Here is a 24167-nt window from a genome sequence, read left to right as displayed (position 1 = left end):
CATTTATGTAGTTTACAAGAAAAATCTTACAAAAAAAAATGATACCATTAAAAAGCCAAATATTTCTTCTGAAGAATAAAACCATTTTTAAATTTTTACTTTATAAAAACAATCATTTCTAAAGAAAAAAGTGAAAAAATCACTTCCATCACCCAAAAATCCATTTTGTTTATATAACAACCTATAATAAATTTTATACCACCTGAAAGCCTAAAATTTTTGAACCCAATCAGTTTTCATCAAAAAAAGCAAAAATATCATTTTTTTTTTATCTTCTTACGCCATTAAATTAATTTTTTACTTTAACAACCTGTATTAAATTTTTTATCATAAGAAAGCTTATTTCACCTTATGACGCTTCAAACATATTTTTAAGATGCCTACTAAAAAAGTTTTTTAAAGCCAACATGTCGAAATTTCAAACTGAGAATACGGTACTTCCCGTGGCTGGTCATGGGCAACAGATCTCCACAGGTGTTTTGAGGTATTTCTGAATTTTTAAATGTAACATTGTGTAGCTTGTAGTAAATGTACCGTTATGTGTGTAACATCAAATGAAAGGTAATATTATCAGTATTCTCAATAAAGTTAAATTAAATTTTTATGTAGGGGAGAGTGGGGCAGTTTTGAACACGGGGCACATTTGAACACTGCATATACAATTTTAGTATATCAATCTTTTTTAGAAGTATTTCGATATTTGAACACGTCAACACAATATCCATAAATGTCATAGACTTTCCATCGTTATCTCGGCTGACTTTCAGATTTATAGGTGGAAGGTGATTTTTATAGTGGTTTTGCATTATTTCAGTTTTTTAGTTGTAAGAGTTTAAAAAAAAATTGGTACGTGATTTCAAAACGCAATACAGTTTTTGTTAATGGTTAATGAATTTTAAACTAATTGACGGTGAATTTTTGAATAAATATATTAATGTTAAATATTTATTCAACATTTTATGTCGTTGACACAGTGGGGGCAGTTTTGAACAAGTATGGTGGGGCACTTTTGAACATGATCAAAACCGCCCCGAGCAGTTTGTATCAGACATTTTAAGGACACTTGAATGTGTTTTATTTAATAAATCGTAATGTTGTTATACAAAAAATAATGAAACTAGCATTTGTGGGCAAAATTAAAGAAAAAATGGGAATATGTACAACATAATTGAAGATTTAAAAAAATGCCTGAATTCTTCAAGTCTGCTAGACTGTTCTCGATGAGAACTCGATTATATACCGCTTAAGCGTTATAGAAATTAAAGTCAAGCTACCTACACCAATTAATGCTCCTGGTACTTGAAGAACATCCGCTTTGTTAACATTTGGATTTAATGTCTAGAAATATATTTATATGTATATTGAAAATAAATCTATTTTACTCTCAGAAGCATAAATGGTATGAATACCATTTTTCTAAGATATATTTTAAATGAAATTTTCTTGGTTTTTGTTTTTCTTTTGAACTTATAAATGTGATAAACTGATAACTATAGTTTAAATTTTAATGTTATTTTGTCTGAGTTTTTATTATTTGTTGGTTAATTGAATATGATATAATAATCAATTTGGAGTTTTTGTATGTTCTTATTAAAAAACTAATAAAAAGTTAAGTATTATTTATTCATTACAAAGAAATTAATACTGATGTTCAAAACTGCCCCTTTCATGTTCAAAACTGCCCCATACATGGGGCACTTTTGAACATAGGATCTAATATTGGTTAAAAATTAAAATTAAATGTAAAAAATAATATGCTAAAATAACCAGATATAATTTAAAATCGAAGTTCAATATCACTGCTTCATATACATAAACTTAACAGATCAATAAATCGATTAAATATCTTTCTAGCAGTTACGAAAGCAAAAAGTGTTCAAAACTGCCCCACTCTCCCCTACTCTAGATCAACAATAAGAATTTTTTGAAAAATAGAACATTATTTTACCGTTATCTCAAAATTGTGAATACAAAATTGATTCAAAGATTGCACAGATATTGTCCTGTCTATTATATAAAGATAAAAATAAAAAACGGTTAAAAACGGTCAAAAAACTTGGGACAAAAAAAACTGTTTTTCTCATTTTTCAGTCAAAAATCATTTTAAAATAGATTAGATTTTTTGAATGCTCAGAAAAATTAAAAAAAAAAATCAAAACTCACCCAAAAATAGCCCAAAAAAAGTAGGTGTTTTTCAAAAATTCATATTTCGAAATCTGTATCAGAACCCTAACTTTTGTTTTCATTATCTTTCGAATGACGTTTTTTAAATTGTCAAATAAAATTTCCCCTACTTATAAACACTACTTCGTCAAAGGTCTATCTTATGTTTTAGTTTTAAAAAAAACCATTTACATATAACTTAGTTTTGATTTTTTTTGAATTTTTTTTAAATACTTGCTATAAATTTATCTATCTATTAAAAACAATTCAACTTTCTACAACGTCGCGCCACTTTTTTCAATTTTTTTTTACCCCTATTTACATACTTGTAAAGGAATTGTTCTATGTCCAATTTTGGGTTTTTTGTTTTTAAAAATTATTAAAAAATAGTACTAGTACTAATGAAGTTAATTTGTACGGTTTATTCAAAAGGAAAGAAAAAAAAAACATAACTTGAATTAACCACGAGCAAAAAAATATGGCTTTCAATCAATTTAAAACTTAAAAATCGTCCCACGTGCCCTGTTAAATTTGTTTTTTGTGACTTAGAATAATACATATATTTTTTAAAGCAGTAAAGCATGGGTTCTCCTAATTTAAGCTCTTTCATTCGGATTGTTATACTACACATCAAAGACATTCAAATAAATCAAATCATCATGACAAGAGCAAGTTTAATACATAATGAGGTTTTGATAATTCTCATATTCTCAGTCACTTTCATACTCATACCAATTTCTAGAACAAAAGAAAGCTTCTTTCAGTAAATTATAATAAGTTAATCAACGACCAAAAATATTTAAATTTTGGAAGCGGTCTATTTATTTTTTAGTTACTTAGCTACATTCAGATAATCACTTGTATTAGTCTTGTTTACTTGTAGTCTTGACAGAATCTCTTTCCACAAAAATTGCAGAATGATAAGAAAATCATATATTTGTATTGCAGATGTTCTAATTATCAGTTTCATATCACTGACAAGTGCACGTAAGTCAAAGAAAAATACCCAAATTTGTTTTGTTTTTTTATGTTTCAATTTAATTTTAAAATAAATGAACCAGATTTTGTATGTTTTGCAATTTTTTATGTTTAATTTCCGGGTTGTTGAAATATGTTTTAGATTTTTATTAATTTTTTTTTCGTGTTGTTAAAATGTGTTGTCTTCAAATACTATTTTTTATTTTAAACACTTGAAAAATACCTCAAAACACCTGTGGAGATCTGTTGCCCATGACCAGTCACCAGTGTAGGAAGTACCTACCGTAATCTCATAGTGAAATTTTGACATGGTTGGCTTTAAAAAATTCTTACTTTTTTTGTAGACATCGTAGCGTCGTATAAAAGGTGAAATAACAAGCTTTTAGATGATTTTTAAAATTTTTTATAAGTGGCAAGTGTTTGATAGCCACAACCGATTGCCAAAATCTCCAAAAAAAAAAAAAAAATTATATGAAACCTTAGTCCCCCCCAAAAAAAAAGGGTCAAACAAAAAAGTCCCCAAGAGAAAATCCCAAAATGATGTTAAGCTAATATTTCAATGATGTAATAGAATTATGTTTTAGTTAGAATTAATTTAGCCTGTTTAAAAAAAATGCTTGGGCATGTGGAGATTTTTAGAAATTTTATTATGTCTCCCTAAAAAAGAATTTATTTTTTTTGTTGGTATTTTCTTTTTTTAACCAATTCGTAATATGATTCTGAACTTTGAAGACAATTTGTCTGCTGCGGTTTGTACAGCCACCAAAGTCGCAAAACTGGTCTGATTTTACAAAATTAAACACCAACCGCTTCCTTAAATCAAAATCTAGGGGCGATATTTATTAGTTTTTTTTTTTATTTGTCTGAACAAAAAAGTAACGGCCAAAAAACGCAAAAAACACCAACAAATTAATTTAAAAATTTTTGGACTTTCATCACCACTGTAATAATGGACCCATTTTCAAAAAATAAATGGCAATCGCTTCGGTTAGTCAAAATCTAGGGGCGATATTTTTTAGTTTTTTTTATTTGTCTTATGGCCAAAAATCTTTTTATGTCGTTTTTTGGCCACAACTTTTTTGTTAAGACAAATAAAAAAAAAAACTAAAAAATATCGCATCTAGATTTTGATTTTTCAAAATCAGATGAGTTTTGCGACTTTGGTGGCTGTCAGGATCATTTCGTAATTCAAATTGTAAATAAGAAATAACCCAAAGGAAGGTACCAATATAATAATTATATTGTTTTTAAAAAAAAACTTTTAAATATGATTGTTTTATGTTATTCTTTGATGCATCGAAAATTTATAACCGCATTTTGCCGTAGAAATTTTTATTGTTAACAAAGTTGGACGGCAACCACCAGCTCTAGAAAACACCGCAATTAATGGTACCAACGATAGAGTTTGAACAATGTAAGAATATATTTCGTTTTTTTGTATTGCTGGATTAAATATTAAGAATTCTTATTTTACAAAAAGGTAAAATAAGAATGTAAGAATTTTTGTTTTGTTTTTTCTTCCAGTTTTGAATTTTTTTGTTTAATCCTTAGATGGAAAATCAATTGGACATGGATGTATTGGAAGTTTAATCAATAACCGATATGTTTTGACAGCAGCACAATGCACAACCTCCATACCCAAAACTTGGGAGCCGTCTCGAGTTCGTTTAGGTGAATGGAACACTACAACAGATCCAGACTGTGAGGTAGACTCGTGGCATTAAGAACTGTGCTGATCCTTATATTGATGTTACAATCGAGAAATTAATTCCTCACGAAAAATTTCTACGTTCAAACAACGATATTGGCTTGATACTTTTATCACGTAACGTAGATTATACCGATTATATTCGACCAATTTGTTTGCCACTTAAAGATTTCCTCAAGCAATCAACATTTGATGGACAAAAAATGTATATTTCTGGTTGGGGAAGAACCGTAGACGATATACGGAGATTTGTTAAACGTAAAGCTGAAGTTCCAGTTGACCGTTTAATGAATGCAAAAGGCTTTATAGCCAATACAGAGCCGATATAGGAACCTCACAAATATGTGCTGGTGGCGAAAAAGGTATTGATTCTTGCCGTGGTGATGCAGGTGGACCTCTTATTGGATTGGATTCTTCTAATAAACAGCGAGTTTACAATTTCATCGCTGGAATAACAGCATTTGGGGTGGGTCTGTGTGGAAAACAAGAAGGCTGGCCAAGTGTTTACACAAGAGTCGGTTATTATGTTGATTGGATTCAGCAAAATATTGAACCTTATATTTTGTTTGAATTAAAAAATAAATTGCACGACTGGGGTCGCACGTACTTGCTCTTATGGTAAAAGTTACTCTAATGTTGAAGCTTTTCATTGAACAAATTAAGGGAAAATTTAAAATTCGATATTTGCACGGAATTTCATAAGTGGTGGAAAAAAAATAAATAATTAAATACCGCTTTAAATGATCTCTTACAAAAAACTAAGTATGTCATTTTATTAGTTGTATAAAAAGATATTTTTAGAAAAAAAATTTCGAAAATCGTTGGAGCCGTTTTTTAGAAAAATAATTTCTTATATATAAAAAATTTTTGACATTTTTCAAAAAAAAAGTTGGTATGCCATTTTGAAGAAATAATTGATTTACACATAAAAACTAAATTTCAAAATTTTTCATTGACCCGTTTTCTAAAAATTGATTTTTCAAAAAAAAATTTTGAAATATTTTTTAAAAATCCAAAAATGCGTTTTTTGAAAATTTTCTAAAATTTTGATATTACCTATACTTAAACACTTTTGTATAAAAATGTTCATTTAAATCGGGTTAATATTGTACGAGATATTCAGAAAAGAAAAAAACCGTTCTATGACAGGTACCTACCGTTAATAACGGTACAAAAATTTTTTTTTTACTTAAAAAGTTGGCTCTTATGTAGTACTACACATACACACACACAAAAATTTTTATTTTTCCAAAATAAATACAAAATCAATTACAAATTCAATACAAAATTCAATAACAAACATTTATATCCAGGGTTATTGGTTACATTAGGTAAACAGTCTCTCAGTAGGTAAGGAAAAAGTCGGGTAAGTCCCACGTAAAATCGTTACGTTGAACATTGAAGATCTTTTTTCCCCGAAAGTGGGACAAATATGCTCCGACAAAGCAAAGGTTTGAACTCTGGTCCTTTTTCAAAAAATTATTTTATATTATTTCTTGTACCTAATAAAAATTAATGATAAAATAATCGAATAATTAAAATTCACTTGTAAAAAGCAAAATAATAGTCCAATGAATACAAATAAAAATGAATTTTCACTTGAGGCACAGTTTATGCAAAAAATATATAAGCGAACGGCTCTATAGGTAGGTTTTTTCATGTTGCAACTTTCCCCAGCATGAAATATTTCACACAAAATCACTTTGAATAAAAAGCGAAACTGATATAGACGTAACACATACAATTAATTTGAGCCAAAACACAAATGCATAAAACAAAAAAACCCTTAGCACTCCATCTTATTCCCCTCTACTGAATCACCAAAAACTGCTAACTACCAAGTTTGAAGAAAATCACTTCACTCATTTAAACTGCAGCCACAGATAGAGACAGTCACACAGACAGACAGACAGAACTGCCGGACCCACTTTTTTGGCATTCTCCATCATCGTAATGTCATGTAAAATTGTTATCTCGAGTTCGATTTTTTTTACGAATCCTAAACTTGCCCTATAGTTACCTATATCTACGGTGACCATCCGTCCCGGTTTACCCGGGACTGTCCCGTATTTCAACAGCTTGTCCCGGGTTTTTATTTAATAAACCCGGGACGTATAATTGTCCCGTATTTAGGAATTTGTCCCGTGATTGTCCCGTATTTGCAGATTTTCTGATTTATTTTACCGACTTCCAAAAAGGAGGAGGTATTCAATTCGTCTGTATTTTTTTTTATTTATTTTTTTATGTTTGTTAACTCATAACTTTGGACGGAGTGAACCAATTTTGATCAGGGGCGGATCCAGGATTTTTTTCTGGGGGGGGGCACAAGGGACGGGTTGGCAAAAAAAACAGCAATAACAGTTAGAAATAAAGTGAAGTACCATACGACTGACTAACAAGCAGAAAATTTTAACGACCCACAGTGGTCTAAAACCTGGCCAAAAATATTTAGGCACATTTCCCACATCAAATAGGTACCAAATGACCAAAAAGTTATTCGGAAGGAAAAATTTTCATTTTCTTGTTACAGTAAAAGCCACTTAAGTGCTAACCCTCTTACTCCTGGATTAGCCGGAAGAAAAAAAATATAAAAAATCAGAAAATGCACGTACAATTCTTTATTTAATTTTTTGACTTAAGTTGTTTCACCAAATAGTTTTTGAGAAATTAAGTTTTAAAGATGAAATTTTGAAAAAAGAATGTTTACGTTTTTTAATTGATTTTGTATACAATTTTGCAATATTATGGACATAATTATACCATTAGTTAATGACCTAGTACTTTTTAGTCAAATACTAAAGACTTCATTCTAATAAATATTAAAGTTCCTAAGAATAACAAAAAACTGAATCATACTTTTTTCGCCGGGAAACCCAGTTTTGTTTTTTTTTTAATTTGCATTAACCTTTTGTAACCCAAGGTCGTAAATTTAAAAATTAATAAGTCAATCGATTGGCTTTTATCTTTAATAAAACACGTATTTTTTAAAAATTCAATAAAGTCATTATTTACTTAGTTATTTCGATATTTTGGGAGTAAAAAAAGTTTAAATAATTTATTTTTATATAAAAATGCAAAAATTCAAGCAAAAAACTATCTAATATTAATTTTTAGGCACTTTCCTAAAATCCAAAAATAAAACCCCGTGGGGTTTACTAACAAAAACTATTTTTTTTTTCTGAATCTCGTAGTTTTTACACAAATTTGCTTATTTTCAAAAAAAAGCCCAACTTTCAACATTAACTGTCAATTAAAAACTATTGGTGCTATTTATTAGAAATTTGAAGTACTATTTCGATAAAGCAATACTTAAAGATTTTAATATTAGAAGCTTCAAAAGAAAAAAAAAATAGTTTGTAGAGCCTTTATGCAAACTTTTTCGGTTTGTTACAGAAATGTCACATGGGGCTACAAGGGGTTAAATTGTTTTGTACCTCAAGAATATTGTGTTCAAATTGAAGGTCTCTTGGAGCCAAATTGACCAAGTTATGAGTATTTTAATACTTCCCTAAGGAACGTTTTAGTCTTTTAGTCCAGAGTTCAAAACTTTAAATCGTTATCCCCACAACTAATGTTTTCAACGCCGGTGCTCCTCATAACTTCAAAACTACTGCACCGATTCTTTTGAAATTTGGAACACTATTTTTTTTACATATTTTTAGAGGTATCCCTGGAGAAATTTTCTCAATAAAATAATATTTATAAAAATCTATAAGTAAGGGTCGCTTTTGAGGAGTTTTTTTTTTCAAGGGGTCTTTATTTTCGGGGTGCAAACTTGGGCAAACTTCTGAAATGCAAGTTTGTTCTACATATCCAGCAGTTCTATAACATATATGTAGTTTATGCAATTTTGTGACGTGTTCCGCTATTTTAAAAACACTAATGTTAAAAAAAAAAAAAACAACGAAAAAAGTGCAAATTTTTTGACCCCTCTGTATGAAAAAATAGAGTTGCATATACAATTATTTTTTTTATATCATTCAATGTCTTTCGATGTCCATATCAAAATTTTTCACCAAAATCACTTTGAAAATTCACTTTTTTTTAAATCGAAAAAAAAATTCGTGTGTACCCAACGAATAGCCGTTTATTTATTTGTGAGGTGGAGCTATTCATGGGAAAGGGATGCAACAATCAACAAAATTCGCATTTTCAGCCAGAAATAGACAAGAGTTTCACTCAAGTTCTTTCTGTTATTATTCATATATTTTTAAAACTCTTATAGTTTGATTTCCTTTAAGTATGAACTTTAAGTTCTGGGGGGGGGGGGGGGGGGGCACGTGCCCCCATGCCCCCCCCCCTGGATCCGCCTATGATTTTGATAATTCTTTTTGTATTGGAAAGCTGGTGCTTGCAGTGTGGTCCAGTTCTGGCTATAGAATCTATGAGAAAACCATAAAACCTAGTTTCGGTCCATGGAAGTCGGTTTTATTTTTTTTTTTTTTGATAAAAATGATTATTTATTCAAAATTTTGAAACTTTGAACTAGGGATGGCGGTTGTTAGTACAACAACCGGTTTTCCGTTTTTCCGGTTTTTTTCCTTTCGGTTAAAGCGGCCGGTTTTAAACCGGGCCAAAAACCCGGTTTTTGGAAAAACCGGTTTTCGGTTTTTTGCTTGATTTGATAGCCAAAAAAACATTAACTTAATTTGTCAAACAGAAAAAAAAAACTTTCGAAGAAAATCCCTAAGCAAAGATTTTTTTAGATTGATTTCATTTTTAGTAGGAGTTTTGAGGAATTTTTTTTCGTTGGGTCCTTTTTTTTGTTCGACGTTTTTTTTTTCAGTCGGTTTTTTTATGGTTTTTCGATTGTTTCGCAAAAACCGGGAGAACAAAAAAACCGGTTGACCGAAGCAAAAAAACCGAAACCGGTTTAAACCGGCCGGTTGATCCCATCCCTACTTTGAACGGAAAACAAGAAAAAACTGTCTTTGGTTGATTTAAATTAAGAGTTTTTCTAATAAGTCTCCAAAGTAAAAAAACTCTTTTAGAGTAAGAAAAATTACTTGTCAGTGAAAAACGATTGAAAACTCTCCAAATATTCTAGCACAGTAAAGAATTTCGGTGGTTAAGCTGCGTGAATGTGCATCGAAAAACTAAATTTTCGTATTTCGTCGTGCTGGTTTTATATGAAAATTTTCGTTTCACTTCAAGACTAGGCTTTAATTTTAAAAATTTTTTGTCATTTTTTTAGTTCCAGCTTGTATTTGTCGAGTTGAAAAGCTATATCAGGAAAAGTTTTTTTTTATTGACAAAATATTCTTTTAGAAGTTATTAACAGTAGGTACCTATTATAAATCCGCTTTCTTGATTTCGTAAACGGCTTAAAGGATTTCAATGAAAATGCTCCCATCAAATCGTTTAAGAAATCATTATATCAAAATAAGGAAATTATGAAAACTATTTTTTTAATTTTTTTTGTTGTGAAAAATCAATATTTTAAAAACGAATTTTTTATCTGTCCCGGGTTTCGCTTCTAGAAATATGGTCACCGTACCTATATCGCAAGTAAGAAATAGAATATCATTTTGTAAGGAAAACTAATGGACAAAAATAAAAAACATACTTAAATACGTTATATTTTTTAATGCTAGGCTCTTATCTTAAGGCTTTTGATAAAAAATTATTGTAAAGTTTGAAAATCGTTGGAGTCGTTTTTTTAATTAATTTTTTATAATACAGGGTGATTCATTAGGAGAAATGTGCCGAAAAGCTAAATTGGGTCCAGATAAAAAAAATCGCATAGGTGGGGGTCTATTTCCCCTCGTTTCGCGGGGAGGGGATATTTTAAAAAAAATTGACTTAGTTTGGAAAAAATTATATTAAAAATCAACGGTAACACCTAAAATAATTAACGTTCTACATTTTTGTAAAGCCAAAAACCTCGTGTCTTACAATTTTTCAAAAAATATTTTCAAAATCAAAATTTTGAAAAAAAAAATTGGAAAATTTAGAAGTATGAAAAAAAAAAAAATAGAACTCAAGACGACTTCCAGAATGATGTATTAGTTGAAATCTGTGAACCGTTTAGGGTTAGGTTAGGGTTCTCCGGTAGGTGTCAAGCTGTTTTGCAAATTGTGCCAATGTGGCTAAATACTCAGCACATACATATGTATAAAGTATTAAAAACAGAAACATTCAAAAACTAGTAACAATTTCTATCATTTTCCAATGCACTAAATCAGTGTCCATATAAATTTGACCAGATAAAATTTTGATTTTTTTTATTTTTTTACAATTTGTGTGAATGATGCTGAAGTTTATTTTTAATATCTGATAACCTTTACAATTCGTTTTTGAAAATAGAGTACAAATTTATTTAATTTTAGTACAATTTATTTTTAGAAATTCTAAGACATTTTAAAACCTTCACTGTCCTTAAAAATATGACCACCACTGTATGTATATTTTTTTAAGCATTAAAGCTGGTTTCTCCTTATTAAAGCTCTTTAATTCGGATTGTTATGTTTATAACAACACATCAGAGCATCATGACAAGAGCAAGTTCAATACATAATTAAAATAGCTTTTGATTATTCTCATAATCAGTTTCATACTAAGCTCATACCAATTTCTCAAACAAAAGAAAGCTTCTCTCAGTAAATTATAATAAGTTAATCAACGACCAAAAATATTTAAATTTCGGAAGCGGTCTATTTATTTTTTAGTTACTTAGCTACATTCAGATAATCATTTGTGTTATACTGTTTTAGTTGTAGTCTTGACAGAATCTCTTTCCACAAAAATTACAGAATGATAAGAAAATCATATATTTGTATTGCAGATGTTCTAATTATCAGTTTCATATCACTAACAAGTGCACGTAAGTCAAAGAAAAATACCCAAATTTGTTTTTTTTTTTTTTGTTGTTTTAAATTACAATTAAATTTTAAAATGAATGAACTAGATTTTTGTTTTGCTATTTTGTATGCTTAATTTCCGGGTTTTTGAGATATGTTGGAAATTTTTATTAATTTTTTTTTCGTATTGTTAAAATGTGTTGTCTACAAATACTATTTTTTATAAAATGTTCGCACTTTTTTGGGTAGCTATTCTTTTTTTCCTCACAAAACCAATTTATTCTTAATAATTGCTTATATATATAAAAAAAAAACTAGCTGACCCGGCGGACTTCATTCCGCCATTTCTTGTATTTATTTCTAATTTTCGACTCTGTAATTAGTTAATTTTCAAATGAAAAAGAGGATCAAAACTTGAAATATTCATATTTAAACTTTTAGCAAAAGTGGCCTATGCAAAAAACTCATGCATGCACATGATTAAAACCTATATTTCCTATAAGTTTGAGATTTTTTGCAGACTTTTAAAAATTCCAAAAAAATAAAAGACTACTCAAAAATGTCCCTAAAAATTTGTATTTCAAAATACAGGGCCTATGAAAAAAATCCGTATTAGACCCCTAATTTTTTTTTTTAATATATTTCTAATGGTGTAACTCAAATTTCTGTGCAATATTTTGCGTACCTGCAATTAGTCTTTTGTCGAAGGTCTGCAACTGCAAAAAAAACCTTCATAACTTGGTTTTAAAATTTTTTTTTGAATTTTTTCAATGCTTTTTTTAACTAAACAATAAATTTGTTTATCATTTAAAAAAAAAATTCAAGTCTTTACGACTTGACCGTTTAGAAAAAAGCCTCTTTTTTCAATGTCGTGTTACCCCTATTTACCCTATAAAATCTTAAATTTTTTTTTGCCTTAAACCTTATTCTCTTATGCCTCTTTGATTTAAAAAAAAATTAAGAAAATAAGTCATCCGGTGTGGCCGGTTAGCGAACGTACACAAAACCAAACTTTAATATAAATACCTAGATTTCTCAAGAAAATGGCATTAACCTTTTCGAACCCAAGCTATAAAAATCAATAATAAAAAATATTTTTTCAGTATTATCGTGTCAAAAACATCACAACTAAGAAATATAAATACCAAAAAGTTATTTTACAAAATAATAAATAGCAAAACTAATGTGTTACTATCTTGTTACATGTAAGTAACATGCATACTGGGAAAATAATTTTTTATAGAACAATAATGTATGCTACTTCTTCTAAGCCAAAAAAACAAAACACTTTCTGGATTAACATTACCTATATCTTTTTTTCAAAATTATGACCATATATAAAATGATATTAGACTAACTTTTTTTAATAATCCACTAACTACGCATTATTATCTTTCAATTAAGCCATCGAAACATAAACAAAAAATATTTAATGGAATATTTTTTACGAATTTTTAAAAATATGTTACATGAGAGTGACGCTGGGTCCGAAGGGTTTAAAGTGTTCGCAATCGCTAAGTTGCTTGTTCAAATGCCTAGCTCGGTTTTGGAAGTTTTTTTTTTTAAGTGAAAACTTCTTTAGTATTGTTGTGATATTAAACACGATGAAACGAAAAAGCGACAGGAAAAATCAATTGATTATAACTTTTTCGTTTTAATACAAAGATGAATGAAAGTTTTACTGTAGATAAAATAAACTATAATTGATTCAATAATAATTTCATATTAAAAATGTTCTTTTTCTAAACACGTTATATCTTCTAATCCACCTTTCATTTGATATATCAGACGTAACTTCACAAACACCTGTGGAGATCTGTTGCCGATGATCAGCCACCAGTGTAGGAAGTACCGTAATCTCACTGTGAAATATTGACATGGTTGGCTTTAAATAATTCTCACTTTCTTTGTAGACATCGTAGAAATATGATTAAAGCCTCGTATAAAAGGTGAAATAATAAGCTATTAGATGATATAAAATAAATTAGGTTGTCATTTATAAAAAAATGGATTTAATGGTGTTAGAAGAGAAAAAAGATAGATTTTTTTGCTTTTTTAAGGTTTCATTTCTACCACCTATCTACCATAGCAACTCTAAAATGAAATCAGATGATGAGTTGGTACCCGTAAAATAGCTATATACACAAGTTTTTGTTATTGTTGTTTCATCAGAAAAAAAGAATTTAGTTTTTTTTTTTTTATCAATTTGTAACTCATAATATTATTACCTACAATGAATTTTATATAATTTTATTGTTATATTGTTAAAGAGTTCTTAAAAAAAAAAACTTATTATTTATGATTGCTTTGCCTATATTTTTCTTTGCTGCATCAAAATTTGATCGCCTAATTTCTCCATAGAAATTATTGTTAACAACTATGGACAATGCATTACACCAAATGCAGAGCGTGCTCTATGCATTGAATGGGAACAATGCACAGAACTTTATAACTGGTTGACTACAAAAAACCCATTATCAGATGCTGATAGGAATTTCCTACAACTAAGCCAATGTGGTTCAAATGATGGAAAAGTTTTGGTAAGAACGTGAAAAATTCTTAAAATACAAATTTATCATAACACAATGCTCTTTAGATTTGTTGTCCAGAACGACAAATTCGATTTCAACCACCAGCTCCAAATAACACCGAAACAGGATTGGGTACAAATCTGCCCGAACCCGGTCAGTGTGGTAATGTTGTTTCAAATCCAATTAATGGTGAAAACGTAACAAAAATTAACGAATTTCCATGGATGGCATTGATAGAATATGAAAAAGGTAAGAATTTTTGTTTTTTTTCTTCCAGTTTTGAATTTTTATGTTTAATCCTTAGATGGGAATTCAGTTGGATATAGTTGTTTTGGAAGTTTAATCAATAACCGATATGTTTTAACAGCAGCGCAATGCATAGGCGGCCTACCCATAAATTGGAAGCCGTCTCGAGTTCGTTTAGGTGAATGGAACGCTTCAACAGATCCAGACTGTGAGGTAGACACTCGTGGTATTAAGAACTGTGCTGATCCTTATATTGATGTTACAATCGAGAAAGTAATTCCTCATGAAAAATTTGTATATTCATTTAGTAGGCCAGAGAACGATATAGGCTTGATACGTTTATCACGTAACGTAGATTATACCGATTATATTCGACCAATTTGTTTGCCACTTAAAGATATCCTTAAGGAATCAGCATTTGAAGGACACAAAATGTATATTTCTGGTTGGGGAATACCTGCACATGGAATACGGAGAAATGTTAAACGTAAAGCTGAAGTTCCAGTTGTACCGTTAAATGAATGTAAAAGGATTTATAGCCAAAAAAGAGCCGATATAGGAACCTCAGAAATTTGTGCTGGTGGTCAAAAAGGTATTGATTCTTGCCGTGGTGATGCAGGTGGACCTCTTATTGGATTGGATTCTTCTAATAAACAGCGATTTTACAATTTCATAGCTGGAATAGTTTCATTTGGGGCATCTCCGTGTGGACAGCAAGGCTGGCCAAGTGTTTACACAAGAGTCGGTTATTATGTTGATTGGATTCAGCAAAATATTGAACCTTAAATTTTGTATGAATTAAAAAAAAAAACAATAGAATAATTATATGCAGTACAAGCTCTAATGATAAAAGACGCTGTTATCTTTTTAAAGCTATGTATTTATATGAAACAAAAAATTAGGTAAAATTTTATTATGATTTTCTGATAATATAAAATCTTTTTTTATAATTAATAAAACATCGTTGTTCATGGTTTTGATCACAAAACAAAGTATGCTATCTGATTTCTTGTATGAAAACGCGTTTTTAGAAAAAGAAATTTTGAAAATCGTTAAAGCAGTTTTTTAAAACATAATTTTTTTTATATATAAACATTTTCTAACATTTTTCAAAAAAAAAGTGGTATGCCATTTTTAGAAAAACTAAAAACGATATTTTGAAATACTTCACTAACCCGTTTTCGAAAAATTGATTTTTATTTTTTTTTAAATACAATTTTAAATTTTTTTTTTCAAGTTTTTGGGCTTAGGGCCAATTTTTCAATAGTCAGTTAAACAGTCAGTTAGTACTTATTCCTAAGGATAGAGAAAAAATCAATTTTTCAACAAGCAGATATAGCTTATTCCTAAGAATAAAACTATCTGCTTCTTTCAGAGACGAATAAAAATTATTCTAAGGAATAATCCAAACAAAAATATTGTGTCAGTTGTCAAAGCTGTTTTGAAAAAAATTTGAAAAAGTACAGTGGAACACAAGAAAACAAAAACAATCATGAATAAAAATGACGTTTAATTTTAAATATTTTTCAATTTGACAATTTTTTTTTTGTTATTCTGTAGAATAAATTATTCTTGATTGAAAAATTCAATGTTTTTATCTGATTGTTTATGAGCCTAATAACTTTGTTCGTCGAACAGTTAACTGACTGTTTATTAGAAGATTGAAAAATTGGCTCTTAATATAATTATTATAAGCAGAATATATAAACCGATTTTTTTTAAATTTTGCTTAAATTTCATTTATTATATGATACCTACCAAAAGATTATATATAGATATTTTAAGGAGAACAAAATATTAGGGAGTAATGGAAAATCTTCCATCGTTTAAGCGATAGATAAAATATTCTCACAAATTGACTTCAAACACAAAAATAAATATTTGAACACAACGGCAACACCTAAAATATTTTAAAACGCATTTTGAAAAAGCTAGAAGCTTAAAACTATTTGTTAAATTAAAATTAAGTAAATTCAATAAAGAGTTCTTGAAAAACGGGTCCTCAAAGTCAGAGTTTTGAAGACAAAAAATTATTGAAATAATTTTAACATGTCTTTTTCAAATTGTTTTGGCCATATTTCTTGTTATTTGAATTCGTAAAATTAAACATTAATATGCAAAACACTTTATAAAAAATTAAACAGTTTTTTATTTTCAAAGACCTTTTATTTAAAAGAAGTTTTTTTTTTTAAGTCTAACAATTAAATATAAAGTCATTTTTTCCTCATTCAACAACCTTTATTATTGAAGGTGAAATAGGGAAAGTTTACAGGTTTGTCAAAATCTTAAAGAAAATCAATTATTTTGATACAAAAATTCAGTTTTTATAAAAAAAAAAATAATTTATATTACCTTTTCCTCTTCTTTAATTCAACTAACAATAACTTATGGGTTAAAAATATTTAAAGATAAATTCACATTTTAATACAAAAAAATTTTCCTATAATAAAACTATATTTGTTGTAATAGGCGTGTTTTTTCGATTACTCAGTAGCTACTCATTTTTCATTTTATTCGCAAAACAGCAAAACAATAATACAAATTACACAAGTAAGTATTTGTTTTTATTGTTTTTCGAATAAAATAAAAAAAAAATGAGTAGCTACTGAGTTGTAGAAAATACACGCCTAATATACAAATTATTTCTTCGGCTACAACATTAATGTTTTATGATTATGATTGATTTAATTTTTGATTTTTGATTTTTAATTTTTAATTAAGAATCAAATCAAGCAAAAAATTACTGAGTACAAACAAAGTGATTATTTAACAAATTAATATTTATTAAACATGAAGAAATTGTTTGTAATTTTAAAACAGACAAAAAAGACTACAGCAATACTTATCATAATTTAATAGTTAGCTCTTAAATTTAGATAAATCGGAGCTTTTCCACTTGGGTCCCCTAATAATTTCCTTTAGTTACTCCATTATTACTTACAAAACCACAGAAAGACTGCACAGGTGATCTTTTTAAAGGGTTGGGGTCAAAATTCGGTATTTGCCAAAATTCGGATTCCAAAATTCTGTATTCCAAAATTCTGTATTCCAAAATTCAGTATTAAAAAATTCTATAAATTCAAAATTCGGTATTTTTTAAAATTCAGTTAATTCAAATTTCTGTATTCTAAAATTCTGTAATTACAAAATTCTGGATTTCAAAATTCCGTATTTAAAAATTCTGTAAATGATAACATAAAAGTTATTTTGATAGTGAAAAAGGTGCACACTTTTTTTCATTATCACAACAATTTTTCTGTTATCATTTACAGAATTTTAAAATACAAAATTTTGAAATCCACTATTTTGTATTTACAGAATTTTAAATTCACAGAATTTTAAAATATAGAATTTAAGGAATCCGAATTTTGACACTTACAGAATTTTTTTCCCCAACCCATTTTAAACTCAAAAGCACTTTTAAAAAAAATTACCTTTTTATTGAAATTTTTTTGTCAGGAATTTTGTCTTTTGTAAAATTAAATTTTTGGCGTAAGCCCTTCTTTTTTAATATATTTAAGGTTTTTGTTTAAAAAGTACCTCAAGGTTACAATCACTCTGTAGCCAATCAAATGTCTTCACATCGCCATAGTGACATTAACAATTAATTTGTAGTGTGACAAATGCGACATCTTTCTTATTAGTCCTTGATAGTATCTCTAATACTCGTCAATAACAATTTGTCTGTCGTTTTTCTTGCCGTTCGTGAACGTGCTTGTTATCTCCCAATGCTGAAAAAAAAACCTCTTAAGCTCTTTAAGTTTCATGATGCGATTAATATATATGTGCTTGTGCATCTTTGTTTACTCGATAGACGCCTGGATTCCTTAAAGTGTATCGACTACGGTATAATGCATTTCCAAAATATCCCAAAACAAGGCTAACAACATTATTATGGTGAAAGTTTTGATTTCTCGTTCCTCTCTCTCTTGAAACGATCAAGGACGACGAAACGAACAACAACTTCATACACTATATAGACTGAGCTCAGTGCGGCTTGTGTTTGTTCGTATAGAAAGGGGATTCAGTTTAATTTCACCCTAAAGGATAATTTCAAACAACGACCGACATCGTCGTTGTCGTCGTCGTCGATATGATGATGATGATGATGATGATGTCCTTTATCTCGTTGTGGAGCTTTCCACGCACCAGAGATGTTCCACTACTTAATCAAGTTCGAAAATTTAGGCCAGCATTATTAATGTTATCTTGTTTGTTTAAGTTGGCTGATGGTATCCAATCCCTGGTGCAAGAGGACTGAGAGACTGAACTCACTCTCACATCATCATCATTATCACATGCCAATAATCCCCTCGTCCTCTTGAAATTAAAGGATTCAGCACACATTAGCTATGTATCATCTAATTAACATTGATTAAATGCCTTTTATATACTCGAAGCTCGTATCTCCCATATAGAAACAATGATCCATGATGTATGCAGAACGATTGTTGTCGTGATGGGATCATCCACCATCATCGGCATCAGCATCGTCAAAATTTACCCGAAACGCCCTAAAAACACAGCTATTCTCATTGAGGCCATGCCATCAGAATGGCCTAAATATTCAATATTTTATGCAAAAGTTTATACCAAAAGCAAATCCTTGTTGGTCGGTATAAATACATACATAATACGCGCGTACCAGTACACGAAAATGGGAGTGTTTGAGAATTTACCGGATGTTGATGGTTAGGTTTTTGGCCAAAATGATGCCCGACTTGCGCACGTTAGCACGTTTCTCAATTCCTCAAGCTCTAGTATATAAAACGGAGTGGTATAGCTTCATCTTCATATCGTTTTCAAGAGAGAGGGATTTTCTATGATTGCATTTGGTAGGAAAAGCCATCACTTGATTTACATAATTGAAAGACAATCGCAGATTAGTGATTTCGTATTAAATTTTACGTTTTCTATGCCAGGAAACGTGGAAGAATTTTTAAATGAAGCAAAGTCTATGGATGCGGATTTCTTCTACTTCGAGAAAGGTGGAATAAATTTGGCTTAAGGATGAATAATTGATTTGTGGATTGAGGTTAGGCGAGATATTAATCATGATATGAGATATATAAGTGATTAAAAAGATCTTAGACATAGTAAATTGTCTGTCGTAAGGACCTTCTGAGTTATTGGATGTTCAAACTTGAGGTAGGAATATTTGGGTTTCTTATAAAATTTGAGCTTCAGAATAAAGAAAAGCCGAAAAAATTAAGGCGTTGAATAATGTAATGCGAGTACTTTTCTAAACCAATAAGTAGAGTATCAAACTTTTTTGGAGTTATTGAAATTTTTCGCTCAGTTCGTGTGAACTTAGCGAAGCACCCATTCTGGATCGAATCCAACCTAGGTCCATATTTTGTTGCTAACTATTAGTTACAGCAATTTTGATTATTTTGCTCCAGTAGCTTTTGGTTATTTCGCTCAGTTTATATGAACTTAGCGAATTCGAAAATAAGTTTATATTATTTTGTTGCTGGATAGTAATGTCAATTTAGATTTTGTTGATCTCCAATAGGTTTTGTTTTTTTTGAGTATTGGGTGATTCGCTAAGTTCACACAAACTGAGCGAAAAATTTCAATAGCTCCAACATTAAGGGATCAAAAAAAAAAATTAAAATTGCCGTAACTAATTAGCGACAAAATAAGAAAAAAATAATAAACTACTTCCGATTCGATTTGCGAAAAGTTCTTCGCTAAGTTCACACTCATAGACGATCTCGAATAGGAACACGACTATGCCACTTTACTGCTTCAAATTATGTCTTTATATGTGGGGTTCAAGGAATTAAGCTCAGGAACAACTGTCGGCAGGGCTTCCGGTTTTGAATTGTTCCATTTCTATGGCCAACTGGATGCAGTTGTCGTTGCGTTTGTTTTCTCTATAAGAATTTATGAGCCTGCCACTTCGTCGTGTTTGTGTTGGACAGAGAAGTATACTGATATAACCCAAATAGAGCCCGAAGCTAGACACGTCACATGCGGATGTGCATAAGTGGAGAAAACAAAACAGCTGTGTAAATTATTGTGCTTAAAAAAAAACGTATCTTTTTTTTCAATTCTTATCCCCGAAATAGTTTATGATTGACAAGAAGAGAATTCTACTAAAAACTAGGCACTATAGCTTAACTCTTAAGGGTTAATAGGTAGTTTCCTATGCGTTTAACAAAGGAATTTTCGTTTTTTTCATTAAAACTAAAAATATTACATTACTACCTACTATGATTAAAATAAAGTGATTTACATTAAAAATAAAGAAAAATATATTGTTTAAACTCGGTTTCTTAATTGAAAATTAATTTATTTTAGTACAAAATAATTATAATTTTCCATAATAGGTTTACAAATTTTCTAAGATTTTTCAAAAAAATAAAAAAAAAAAAAATGCTATGCCATTTTAAAGAAATAATTATTTAAAAAACAAAATTTCGAAATATTTCACCAACCCCTTTTCAAAAAATTGATTTTTCCAAAAAATATTGAAATTTTTTTAAATTTTAAAATTACTTTTAAAACGCTTTTGTATAAAAATTTTCTTCGAAATCGGGATAGTCATGTAGGAAATATTCATAAATAAAAAAAAAGCGTTCTATGCCAGGTACAACAAATATTTTTTTTGTATATAAAAAGTTGGGTAGGTATTATTTTTAGCAACACAAAAATTTCAACCAAAATCGTTTTTGAAAAAAATTAACTTTTCTGTTTCCGTTATACCGTTAACACTTTATGGGCGATTTCCCAATTTTTGCGTAAAAAACCGTAAAAAATGGTAAATAATGTGTTAAAATGTAAAAAACGTAAAAAAGTTAAAAAATTGTAAAAAAAATGTTAAAGAAAACTTAAAAAACGCATTTATTTTGACAGCTTGCCATTCGAATTACCTTCATAACATTTTGTATAGAACATTTCATTTTGCGGCATTGAATTCTAATAAACGTTTATAAATCATAATTAAAATATTTCTAAAGTCAATAATGGTCTGTTTTTTTTCTAGAGCCCAAATGAGAAAATTTCGTAAATAATCTCATTTGAAAGAAAATTCCTTTACGATTTAACAACCAAAATCAACTTATTTGTGAAAGCATGCTGTAAAGTTCCAGTTCCACAAATAATAAACTTTGATACATTGAATTTTGTGCTCCTCAAATCCAATACAACATTTTTTGCAAACCTTTCTAAAAATAGATTATGCTCTCCATTTATATTATTTTGTATCCAATTTTCTGCAGCAAATTTCTGAAAAATTATCAAATAACTTTAACTTCTAAGAAACTTGTCAGGGGAGAGCATTGAAGAATGTCATAATTTTAAGCGAAAAAGTGAACAAATTGAAAAATGTGATGTCTTAAGAACCACGACTGAAAAAAACGCGGTAAGCTTTCCAAATTAGCTTTGAGGTTATTAAATTTGCCCGTTTCATCAACCCAAATAGCCCAAAATTTAAATTTACTTGCAGCATTAACATTTTTAATGAATTTAATGAAATTTAATAAATAACCATCGTGCAAAAATTTTAGTGTTTTTTCTCTTTTTCAAATAGTTGAAAAAAAAAGCATAAAAAGAACTTTTTGTTTTGGTTTTCTATTTTCTTTTTTACATCAGTGAGTTTTTTACATGTAATTTTGAAGTTTTTTACATCGAGTTTTTTACTTGTAAAAACCCTGTAAAAAACTCGATGTAAAAAACCGGCACAACACTGACCGTTAGTTTTGGTTCTTAATAAAATTTCAATTTCCCCTCTGTTAACTACAATTTTTGATAAAAATCGCTTTACAGATTTAGGCTGTAGATCGGTATGTATAGGCAGACAGAATTGCCGGACAAACTTTTTTGGCATTCTCCATCATCATGCCTGATTGTTATCTTGAGTTTGATTTTTGCTTCGAATCCTAAACTTGCCCTATAGTACCTACCTATATCTCAAGTAAAAAGGTGCTAACCTGACAGAACTTTCCTATAGAAGAAATAGAATACCATTTCCATTTTGTTGCGGTTCTCTACAATTGTTCATGTACGAGACGTTTTCCGATAAATTTCGGGCATTTCATGAACATTTTCCATAATTGTCATGTAAACTACTTTCAACAAATCACTCTAACATAAAAGAAAAACGTAATCTCTTTAAAATAAGGTACCTACTTATCCAAATTGAAATATATATAAACCTCTATTAGGTAGGTACCGTTGTTGATTGAGCAACAACCCAATTAAATACTCACGTTTAACACAAAACATTTTTGACAAATTTGTTCACCGTCGCGTCGTTATAATGTAACTTTAACACCTTTCCATTTTCCACACATCACTTCAATTTCAAATTCAACTGACCATGATGTTTACCCTCAAGAGTCACGATTTCAGCTAAAAACATCACTGATCTCACACAATTCTATTGACTATGTTGTTGTTTTTTTTTTTTCTCGAATAACAACATCACTTTCAACATAAGCTCCCCTCAAAAAGCTAGAAAAAAACATTACAAAAAAAAACGAAAGGGAATTTCCCATAGAAAATAAATCTCATAAAAAATAAAAGCAAGAAAAATATAAAACAATTGAAAATCGGAGATGTTAACAAATAGCGAAACACAAACATCAAATAAAATAGAGAGAAAACTCTCGTGTGTGCATAGTTACGTTACATAGCTTGGATAGCTTATAGCTTGTACCAAGACGACACGATAACTATACGACAACGACTCTCGTAATTAAAGAGTCACCCAAAAACAAAGCAGAAAAAAAAGTAGAAGTATCTTCCTGCAAGAGTCTAGGAGGTAACTAGAAAGAAACTACAATAGATACACTCTTCTTGTTTTGCTAAGTGAAAATAAAAATAAGTTGCCTTTCAAGCTATACACAACAATCACTTCAACCATCCAAGAAGGAAAAAGAAAAACTTCCAGACGAAAAAATAATCTTCAATTGTTAAACTAGTAATTTTTGAACTTTTTCGTGACTACGAGAAAATTATACCCACATGTTTGGGATATATACTACGTACCTACTTTCAACAAACAATCTGCTCACGATAGCTGAATAAAGATTGTTGAAGCTGTTGCTAGGGTTAAACTGCTAATTTACTCCCAAACCCAGCCATCAGCTAGCAGAGATACCTGCTGGTATACATGAATGAACTAAATATAGATGCAAAAAAAAACGCTTACCTAAGCGACAAGACAATGGGGAAACTTTATATTTTTGCTTCTTGGTTTTAACCATTTAAGATGCTTTTTAAAAATGCAAAAATATGTAAGGTGCATCGTAATTTTAATGCGATCTTCAGCTCGGAATGTGCAAAGGGATGGATATAATCAGGTATTCAAGGAAACAGGTTAATCTCAAATTTACTTTGGGTTTATTTTTAACAAAACAAAAAAAAAAAAATAAAACCCGAAAGTAGTTACAAGAAACATTATGTTTTTAAAAGAATTTTTAACGCAAAGTGCAGGAGAATCTCACTGAAAACTAATTGTATAAAATCAGCGAGAGTTGCTATTTCCATAGTTAAATTAAGTTTTAACCTTTATAAGAATTCAGATGAAATTGTTGTAGCGATTAGTGAAATTTTGTGAGATTTCAGAAAAAAAGTGTTGTGATTTAGAATTTTTTTAAGCTCTTACTGACATAAAAACTATATTTTTAGTTAACATAATAATTATATGCTTAAGTATTGAAAATGATTCAAGATGAAACAAAAGATTTGATTCAAACTTTGCAGATATTAGTCTGGTAAAAAATTACAATT

At 29.3% G+C, this 24167-nt stretch overlaps 1 protein-coding gene and 1 pseudogene across 1 annotated transcript; both read left to right on the top strand.

Moving 5' to 3' along the window:
* The first annotated feature begins 4527 nt into the window (after positions 1-4527).
* LOC129914915 (serine protease easter-like) lies at positions 4528-11366 on the top strand (annotated as a pseudogene).
* A 3038-nt stretch (positions 11367-14404) lies between these two features.
* LOC129914914 (serine protease easter-like) lies at positions 14405-15212 on the top strand. Its single transcript, XM_055994364.1, has 2 exons — positions 14405-14429; positions 14485-15212. Exons 1-2 carry the CDS (start codon positions 14405-14407, stop codon positions 15210-15212), a joined length of 753 nt encoding a protein of 250 aa, XP_055850339.1.
* Positions 15213-24167: the final 8955 nt, after the last annotated feature.

The sequence above is a fragment of the Episyrphus balteatus genome, chromosome 3, assembly GCF_945859705.1.
Source record: "Episyrphus balteatus chromosome 3, idEpiBalt1.1, whole genome shotgun sequence".
Taxonomy (NCBI): domain Eukaryota; kingdom Metazoa; phylum Arthropoda; class Insecta; order Diptera; family Syrphidae; genus Episyrphus; species Episyrphus balteatus.
The sequence above is the reverse complement of the archived record's forward strand: the minus strand, read 5'-3'. Positions and strand labels throughout refer to the sequence as shown.